Genomic DNA, 10413 nt, shown 5'->3' on the forward strand with positions numbered 1-10413 from the left:
CAGCCTTTGGGATTGTCCTTCCACACATCATCAAAACATCTTGTACCGTGAGACGTGATCATCCAAACATTCCAGAAATAATTTAATTGTAAATATAATTATTTATTAATATGTGTATTAATTTATTGTGATTAGATAATAAATAAATTTTATTAAAAATAATACTAATTTAAAATTTAAATATAAAGAAATCAATATTAATATACAAATTAATATGTAATTTTATTTATACCTAATAAAACTTAACATCCAAAGCCTCCTTTTTAAAGAATAGAAAATGACCCAACTGAAATTCACCTTTTTATAATGCTCCCTAGGTGCCCATCGATCTGCCTGTCTCTGAAAGATGAATGATTTGTTTATATTAATAATAGATTAATATGAGAATACACGTGAAATAAAAAGAAGGCTTATTTTCTGTAGAAAACAAAAATAGAAGGCTTTATTTTCCTCTGAACCGCACGTTTCTGTACAAACGAAGACCCAATAGTATACGCTGACCGCAGCTGCTCTGCGGCTTGAGACTTTTCATTCGGAAGAAACCAAATAGGAAAAAATAAAAGAAAAACAGTTATTTCGTATTCGCGTTCTTCATCGTCATCGTCGTCTTCGACTCTCTATCTCAAAGCACAATCATTTCCGGTGCAGTAGTCTCGCCCCCAACGCCGTCCCTTCTGCAGATCTGAGATCCCACTCTTACCTCATCAGCGTCCATCTTAGTGATCTTAGTGTTTTGTATCTTGATTTTGGACGCGATCCACTGGATCAGACATGCCGCTGGCCGCTTCGGCTATATACTTCCTGAACCTCAGAGGGGATGTTCTCATCAACCGCCTCTACCGCGACGACGTCGGGTAATCACTCTCTCTCTCTGTCATTAATTCTTGGTGCTATGGACGTATACTTTGATGGGTTCTAATTTTTTTTTTTTTTAATTCAATAATGTGACGCTTCGACCTGACCATATTTTGATGCTGATAGTTGGTTTATGTATTCAAATAAGGTTCTGAACAATGGGTTAGCTTTATTTCGGTGTTTTACTATCTGGGTATTGCCTAATTCTTCTTTCTTTTTTTGGGTGTTTCAATGTATCTGGTTAATGGGTGTGCTGGGTGTGCTGTGCTTTCAATAGGTCCCAAATAAGAAATCAAATTGTACGAAATATTATTGATCGGATTTTGGACAAGGTCCGTAATTTGTTCTGCATACCATACAAGTGTGTAGGCGTTGTGATCTTGCAATTGGCCAGAATTGGTGACCTGGAGTAGGTTTTATTTTCCTGGGCTTGAATAAAAAGTACCTTAGTTTTTGTGGTCTGTTTAACTACTCACATAGGATTTTTAAGAGGATGGCAATTTGGAAAGGCCTTTTTGGTTCAGGCACTGGTATATACTTTTTCTGCTTCTCTGTGTTTAAGCAACTTAAGAAATATTGGAATAGTTTCTTGTGGAGTAGTAGTGATAAGAGTGTTCGTATAGCAGGTCTACCTTATGGAAATGGCACATTACATGTTTGCGTCATATTACATGATTTGCTGCCTTGGCCTAGGTGGTCTGCTTCCTTTCATGTTTTTAATTGGTTTAAGCATGAACTCTTGTTAGAAATAATGCTCTTTTGTTGGAGAGGAATGGGAGGTGTTTTGAAGACAGAACACTTGATGGGAGAAATTAGGGAGTTTTTCTTTAGTACTTTGAGTTTGTGGGCTAAGGCTCGTGTATTGAATGGAGATGATTTTCTTGATTTGCTTTAATCTTTTTCATATTCTAGGGTGTACGTAGGTATTTTCTCTGTACTTGGGCTATGCCTATTATTGGCAATAAAATCTCTTATTAATTATGAAAAAAAGAAGAATAATGCTTTTGGAAAATATTACAAAGTCTAATTTTTGCATTTGTTTCAAATACGTGTTACAGATTGGTACCCTTGTGGTCCAACTTTCTCACAAACTGATTGTGTGTTATGCTTTTTTTTTTTTAAATTGTATAAACTATGCTGTGTACATTGACTAACTGCATTTTGTCTAGTTGTAACAAAAGTGCATCCTTGGTGAAAATTGATGTTATATTAGTTGAAACTGTTATGCTGACCATTTGTGACATTGAAGCTTCATGTAGAAATTTGGCGCTCGGTGTTTATTTTGGGTATTAGTGAAATCAAATATCTTGTTTAAGCTTGTCATTTTCTAAGTAATTTCCTTTTAACATTTTATTTCTTGCCCCATAAGTTAAAATTTGTTTCATGGCTTTATTGTTTGTTTTCTATATACCAACCCTAATTTTTTTTATGTTAGGGGAAATATGGTCGATGCTTTCCGGGTGCATATAATGCAAACGAAAGAACTTGGTACATGTCCTGTGCGACAGATTGGTGGTTGCTCCTTCTTTTACATGAGAATCAGCAATGTCTACATTGTGATCGTTGTCAGCAGCAATGCTAATGTAGCTTGTGCTTTCAAGTTTGTCGTTGAGGTAGTCAGCTTCTTCTTTTCATTAACATTCCTGGTTGTGATGTTTTTTCAGAATTAGTAATTCAAGATTTTGTTGCCCACATGTAAGTTTTTTAATATTTGTTTTCAGCCAGGTTTTTAGCAGCTTCTGGAAGTACCTCATATATGCATTAATGTGTGGATAAAAGCCAGTTATATATACTCATTAAAAGAATCCGGTCATATTTAAATGAGTGTGTTGAATAGGGTGGATAGTGAGGTTATGAGTTCAAGTCTCATTGGGTGTGAGGGTAATAATCCTTTTTTTCAATGACATGGAACCCACCAAAGCAAGACCAAAACCCACCCCTAACGAGTAAACCTGAATAGACGACGCCACATGCTAAAACTGTGTTTCATGTAATCCAAGAGAACTTCTTGTGCAAAATCAAACCCAGGATGTTTGAGTCTACAGCTCATCCCAAGCCCGTTGTTATGCTCATATTTCAAATCATTTATCTGAGACAGGAAACATGTCTTGTTATGCTCACTTTATTGTTGGCTGATGGTTAATGTCTTCAGCCTTTATGCTAGCGGTTAATAATGTTTTCAACATATTTCCTGTATTCATAAGCAATATGGTTGCTGATGCTAATGATTTGCTCTGTTACCATTGCAGGCTGTTTCACTTTTCAAATCTTATTTTGGTGGGGCTTTTGATGAAGATGCGATCCGTAATAATTTTGTTCTTATTTATGAGTTATTAGATGGTATGTAACTTGAGAGGCAATTACACTCCATTATTTCCATATGTAATTTTACTCATGGTTATTTGATGGATTGACCTGGATGGTTTGGGCCGGTGAGGTCACATGGAACTTAGATTAGTCCATTTCTTCTGTTGCATGAGGTGTGACTATAAACCAGTCAAAGCCATTTTACCTGGTGGGTATTTTAATGACACGTGTGACCTGAGACGTGACTGGTTTGCTATGAACCTGTTTGGTTTTAGTTTGCAGCATAAACTTTTTTTTTCATTTGGAAAACATATGTGGCATGAATTGAACTTAATACCACTTAAAAGGTAGTATATCTAACTAAACCAATTATGATTAGGCTACATTGATTCTCCTGTTTATTACATCTTCTTTATATTTATGTATTTTTCTCCATATGATTTTGGTTGCATACACGCATTGGAAAATATAGATGGATGTAACTACTCGATGATTAATTTCGAAGGATAGTATTAAATCCTGTATTAATCATTCTTGAATGCGGGTGCATTTGTTTTCTTGCATTAGTCAACTATGATTTGTGCATGTATACGCAGTGTGTCTATTCTATTGCTTTTTAAAGAATTTACTTATGTTTGTAAATCATCAAATGGCAGATGAAAGGCCATATGTTAATCAGAATCAATAAAATTGTGTAAATGTGCTAATGATCAATGTCACTATAATTGCAGAAATTATGGATTTTGGTTACCCACAAAATCTATCTCCTGAGATTTTAAAGCTTTACATCACTCAGGAAGGAGTGCGCTCACCATTCTCATCCAAGGTTAGTTGTTAGTTATATATTCCAGGATTTGGTCCCCCATCGATGCCTATTAGTTCTCATCAATATTCTTGTTTACTGAAAAAAAAAATATGCTTTGATAATTTTTTCTACCATATGCTCAAAAAAGCCTACAGATAAACCTGTTCCCAATGCAACCTTACAAGTTACGGGTGCTGTTGGTTGGCGAAGAGAAGGCCTAGTTTATAAGAAGAATGAGGTGATTAATATTTTCATTTCTTTTCTGCATTCAATAAAGCCATGCCGGATTTTTTCAAGATTTATCCTGTACAGGTCTTTCTGGATATTGTGGAAAGTGTAAATCTTCTTATGTCTTCAAAAGGTGGGTAGTGGTTTTTTGTTGTATTTTGCATGGCCTTTCTTAATTTTGTCACTTCTAATCAGTTTGTTCAATATAGGTAGTGTTCTGCGTTGTGATGTGACGGGGAAGATTCTTATGAAGTGCTTCCTGTCTGGAATGCCTGATCTTAAGTTGGGTTTAAATGATAAAATTGGCCTTGAGAAAGAGTCGCAGCTTAAATCCCGTCCCACCAAAAGGTAATTCGATGAAACCTTTCTAAATCTTCCCTATTCTTCCTAAAATGCCTTTTTATTGTTCTGTCACTCATATTATCTGCTTATTTGTTCCCTTGACAAAATTTTATTTTGCCTTAATTTTTGTTTAGTTGTTTTCACTCCACATACAGAATAGGCCATACAAGCCAAAGGACTGCTTGACTTGACTTCTACTTGTGCCTAATCCATTCATTATCTTGATAGTTACAATGTGTGACTGCCATTAAAAATCTGATTTGTCATTACATTGTTCCCTCCTTTCCTCATCGCCTCCTTGTCTTCTCTTTTCTTCTGTGTTTTTGTTTTTGTTTTGTTTTTGTTTTTTTTTTTGGGGGGGGGGGGGGGGGGGGGGGGGGGGGTATTACCGGACTGATTCAGTTGGTCCATCGCCTCCATTCATTACCGGACTGATTACCTCATCGCCTCCATTCATTACCGGACTGATTCAGTTGGTCCACCATTCCCTACCCCGAGACTGTCTGTGGAGGACTTTAAACCAGACCAAACCAATCTCTCTGTCTGGTTGGCCTTATCAGGGCATTCAGTCTGGGCCTTGTTCATTTTGAGCCAATTTTTTGTTAAGGTCCAGTTGACAAAAACTGAGCTGAAAAAGGGTATTTGAAGCAATTTGTCTATGTGGGTTGGTTTGTTATTTTTTCCTAATAAAAAAAAGTCCCAAAGCACGGTTGCATATTTAACTTGGTTACAATGTGCAACTTATCACATAAAAATTGTATTATAATATTTATAATATATTATATAAAAAGATATAAAAAAATCATATATATTTCGGTTGGTCTGATACGGTTTGGGGTGGAAAAGCTCACCCTGAGACCGGGCTAAAGATCAAACATTTCCTAAATGTTGGACTCTGACCGACTGGTTCAGTATATTTCTCTTTTCTATTAAGGGATCTCTCATGAACACATTGTGTGTACTTGGGATATGCCTTCATTTTATATCAATATAATTATTGATTACTTATCTTATCAAAACAATAAAACCAATATTAGCTACATCGCTTGCTAATTTGTTTTAGTTAATATTGATGCTACCTCTTTATTTGTTCCAGCCTATTTCTATTGAGTAATGATACACTTAGGACTGTATTACAATTACTTTACAATTCATTTTAAAACAACCAATATAATTGTGACATTTCATTAAAAAATAATTTCAATTTTACATAACTACCCTTCATTTTAAGTAGAGTGGTAAAATAGTTGTAAACTAATTGTAAGTTTGTAATTTTCCTTTTGGGAAAACATTTGATCCGTTGCTTCAAGACATTGCACATGCATTTTGGCCTTGCACTAATATACTTTAAATTACTAGTTTTTATGCAGTGCTGGATTGTTCTGGACAGTATTTTTATAGTTTTTGTCTGCTCACTTTATCGTTGGTTCTTTGACAATGCTATATCTTGCAGTGGTAAAACAATAGAGCTCGATGATGTTACTTTCCATCAATGTGTGAATTTGACAAGGTTTAACTCAGAGAAGACTGTGAGTTTTGTGCCACCAGATGGTGAATTTGAATTGATGAAGTAAGCTCACAAATATTCTCACTTAACAATATGTTATATAATCTGTGCACTATCTTTGATATGCAGTAATGTATGCAGCTAGATGCACTTCCCTCCACCCCTTCCCCCTTTGAAATTCTCTTTTGTAAACTTGCTGATCTGCTTATCCAATTTATGTTATCTGTTATCTGCTCTATATAAGAATTATTATTATTTTTTTTCCTTTCAATCAAGAAAAAAGGGCGGGCAATTCTTAATTTTTATTATTAGTGATCTCTTGTAATAATGGAATATTTAATTATATTTCAACTATCTATGAATCTGGTAGCCGGAGAGATTACCAGCTTTCTTTTTTATTTTATAGCATTAAGTTTACTGATGACGTTATCAATGCCAAAACACCTGATGCTATCGAGCATGATATCACACTAGTCACACCCTAACTTTTGGAGATCAGAAATGAAATTCCAATAAGCTGCACGAGTTTGCTATTTGGGATTTGGGTCTAGACATCATGTCCAACTTCATTCTCTACACTTCTCGAATGTGTGCCCTTTTGCTTAAAGATCCACTTTTATGATTATTTTAGGCTTTATGATCTTTTAAATATTATTTGTGTCGAAAAAATCTTTGACAGCCTCATTTCATTTATCACCCATTATGGTCCTCACCCTTACATTGTTTTATTCTCATGTGCAGTTCTGTCTCAAAATTAAAGTTATCCATCTTACTTCACCTTTGCAGCTATGCTGGTTCTGTTGCTTTCAATGATTAGAAGAATTAAGATACTTGTTAATGTACTCGAGGCTCATATATTTCTACAATTCAGGATATTTTTTTCAACTACTTTTATAATTTGGTGTCTACTTATCAAAAAAATAATAATTTGGTGTCTCACAATTTTTATGTGATTAGCCTCCTATTATCCAAGTTTTTGTTATTTTATATATCCTTATTGAGGGTCCATTTATTGGGTTTTAATTACTGTCTATCTCTGTCACTATATCTACCATAGGTATCGTATTACTGAGGGTGTTAATCTTCCATTCCGAGTATTGCCAACAATTAAGGAACTTGGTAGAACACGCATGGAAGTAAATGTTAAGGTTTGTAATTTTTAGTTGTACAGGCTTCCAGTCTCTGAAACTGTGAATGGTTTCTCCATTAGCTTATATATGTTTATATTCAGGTAAAGAGTGTCTTTGGTGCAAAAATGTTTGCCCTTGGCGTGGTCATCAAAATACCTGTACCAAAACAAACTGCAAAAACAAGTTTCCAAGTGACATCAGGTCGAGCAAAGTACAATGCAGCTATTGATTGCTTGGTTTGGAAGTGAGTGTCTTTGTCTGATAACTTCTGAAAGTTTAAAATTTCAGTTCCTTTTAATAAATTTCAACTTTGCAACATGGTATAATTGTGTTAAACTGTTGTATGTAGAAGATTGCTGCATGCATTCTTCTCATATTAAACATGGATGTGCTCCCAAAAAATTCTGATGCAGGCTGGGAATTATTAAGTATTTTCTTCAATGTAAAAAGTAGACACTTTTTTAGCTGTTTCTGTTTGTTCCTACTGTACTTCTCCTCTTTTCCTTTTTACATTTTTTTCCCAAAGCCTAAGATTTGACACTTTTAGCTCAGGGAGGATTGCCTTTTTTGTAACTGGTTTGCACACCCTTGGTGCTTTTTAATGTGTTTTGATATCGAAAGAAAAAAAGGAACAGAAAAGGGGATGGTGACTGGAAGGTGCAAAGTTTTGGAAGGATGATTCTCTGCTGACACTTACTGCACTCCAGAGAAAAAAGGAAAGAAAGAATGTGGAACCATATATCGAGTTGAGCTCAGTGAGACATATAAGAGACCATATATAGGCTACTAAAGCTGACCTACTAACTGCACATGGTGTTTGGTTCTTAGAGCAACATGGGCCCAGAGAAGAATGTTGAGGATTTGAGTGGGAAGATTTTTATGTCCCACTAAGTCCCACGTTGGGTGGGAGAAATATGATTGAGGTGAAATCAGAACTATTAATATATACAATATTAGAGAAGCATGGCCCCTCTGGTTTCGTCTTTAAGCCCTGCCGCTCCCCAACCAAAATTGTAACTGAAAATATCTTTTACTCAGTACCTGCAACAGTTTTTTTAGTTGAATTAGCTTGTCACTTACATTCAGTATTTATGTGCCATGTCTGCATACTTCATCTCTAGTTTTAGTTCAATTGATGTTACTCACTTCAATATTTTCGAAACTTTATAGAATAAGAAAATTTCCGGGTCAAACTGAGCCAACCATGAGTGCAGAAGTTGAGTTGATTTCAACAATTGCAGAAAAGAAATCTTGGACAAGGCCACCAATCCAGATGGAGTTCCAGGTGCGTAATCAGTGACCATTTCTAATTTTTTGTCTGTCTTAATGCCCATGTTAAAATAAGAATGGGAAGAATAATCTTTCTCCATTTGACAAGAATAAAATTGGACTAGGAAAGAGAATAACCAGCCAATTAGTTATAAACTACTAAATGAAACTTCGAATGTCTTTCTGTGATTATTACTATCTTTTTAAATCCACCAGTGAGAAATGGAAGTTCTGGGGGCTCCTTTTTTCCACTACTCTTAAAATATGTTTCCTGAGGTATTATAAGGCAATCATAAGTTAAATAATGAGGATGGACTTGTCCCAAAAAAAACAAAAAAAAAAAAAAAAAATGAGGACGGGCTCTTTTAATAGATGAGTCATAAAATGCATTTGAAAGATGCCAATGGGCGTGCAACATTAAAGCCGTTGTTTTGGCTTTTTTGAGATCTGTAATGAGGTTGAGAAAAGAAGAAATGTAGAATTTGGCATCTGATGTTTAATCATTTTTGGGCTTGCTTTGAAATTATTATACTATGTCATCATCCAAAATTTGTCCACCTAACATGAGAGCGATTGCTCATGTTACATGTACATTTTGCGTTACCAGATTGAAATGTGGTATTGGGCTTTGGACTTCTAGTGAACTTGAATCTTCCTAGTTTTCTGCAATTTGCATTTCGGTCCTTTAATATTGCCAAAAATTATGGGACAATGAGAGTATGGTGGGCTAACAACAAATACGACACATTTCCATCCTTTGGGTTTTAAGTGTCAAGCATCAACTGCATGTACATAAAGATACACATTCCATTGCACTCTGGACAACTGAGTGCTTTAAACGTCATTTATGCAGGTTCCCATGTTCACAGCATCTGGTTTACGTGTTCGATTCCTGAAGGTAATTTTTCTGGTTTGTCAGAATGTCATACATGTCTACAAAATGCAGCATTTACGTTATTTAAAGTTCTACATACACATTTTCTGCAGGTATGGGAAAAGAGTGGCTACAACACTGTTGAGTGGGTCCGATATATTACCAAGGCCGGTTCTTATGAGATTAGGTGCTAGAAGCTGGAAATTGATGCAAGGTTTTTGATGACTTAAAATGGTTGAGATTGAAATATTGTCAGTCTGTTGTGAAGGATTTGATTGGTGGTTTTTTAATAATTTGTTTTCTTTTATGAAGTATCTCATTTTTTCCTGTAACATATACTATATAGTAAGAAAATAGCTTTGTTAGTGTGTGAATTAAATGGTATTGTGACTATCCTGGTACTTGTAGTTCTTTCAGACTTAATGAAGCATCAAGTATAATGGAAGAGAATACATAGTAAAATCAGACCTATACATTTGTTCAAGGCCTAGGCTTACTAGTTTTGGAGGAGGAGAAGGGGAAGAAGCTCAGTTTGTTTTAGCCATGGTGCATCCTTCTGGTGCTGCAATTCAGTGAGCTTTGCCTTGTACAATCCCGGTTTCTGTAAGGGCTCTTTATGCCTTTGTTGTGTTGACTATCAATAAAGTACCCGATGAATTTTGCATTCCATGTATCTGAAAATAACACCAGCGGCTGGAGATTCTGTTGACTGTATATATATATATATATATTTTAAACTAATTAGTTGTTCTACTCATCATCCATACACTTTATAATTGGTAAGGAAAAAAAAAAAAAAATCATCATGTGTGGTGTAGGGACGATGTAGAATTTTTCTTAGAATTGATGAAGTGATGCATAAGGACTTAAAACTTACCCAATAAAGAAGTCAGTGGAAAATGTGAAAGCAGCCGCACGTACAATTCTAATCATCTGTAAAATGAAAAGTTCCTACCAACTACACCCAAATTTGGCAATCTGTAATGATCTCTCAAACTATCAATTTGGCAATCTCACTAAACTATCAAAATTACAAAACATCCCACTTTCACTTAAAATGAAAATTATTCTTTAAAACTCTTAATACAAATATAAA

At 35.1% G+C, this 10413-nt stretch overlaps 1 protein-coding gene across 1 annotated transcript; it reads left to right on the forward strand.

The window, feature by feature from the left end:
• The first annotated feature begins 450 nt into the window (after positions 1-450).
• Positions 451-9986, forward strand: LOC122281739 (AP-2 complex subunit mu-like). Its single transcript, XM_043093491.1, has 13 exons — positions 451-854; positions 2291-2468; positions 3105-3195; positions 3894-3988; positions 4116-4205; positions 4280-4328; positions 4405-4543; positions 5991-6107; positions 7102-7192; positions 7276-7418; positions 8345-8459; positions 9297-9341; positions 9431-9986. Exons 1-13 carry the CDS (start codon positions 772-774, stop codon positions 9509-9511), a joined length of 1317 nt encoding a protein of 438 aa, XP_042949425.1. The 5' UTR covers positions 451-771; the 3' UTR covers positions 9512-9986.
• Positions 9987-10413: the final 427 nt, after the last annotated feature.

Source organism: Carya illinoinensis, chromosome 11 (genome assembly GCF_018687715.1).
Source record: "Carya illinoinensis cultivar Pawnee chromosome 11, C.illinoinensisPawnee_v1, whole genome shotgun sequence".
In the NCBI taxonomy this organism is placed as follows: domain Eukaryota; kingdom Viridiplantae; phylum Streptophyta; class Magnoliopsida; order Fagales; family Juglandaceae; genus Carya; species Carya illinoinensis.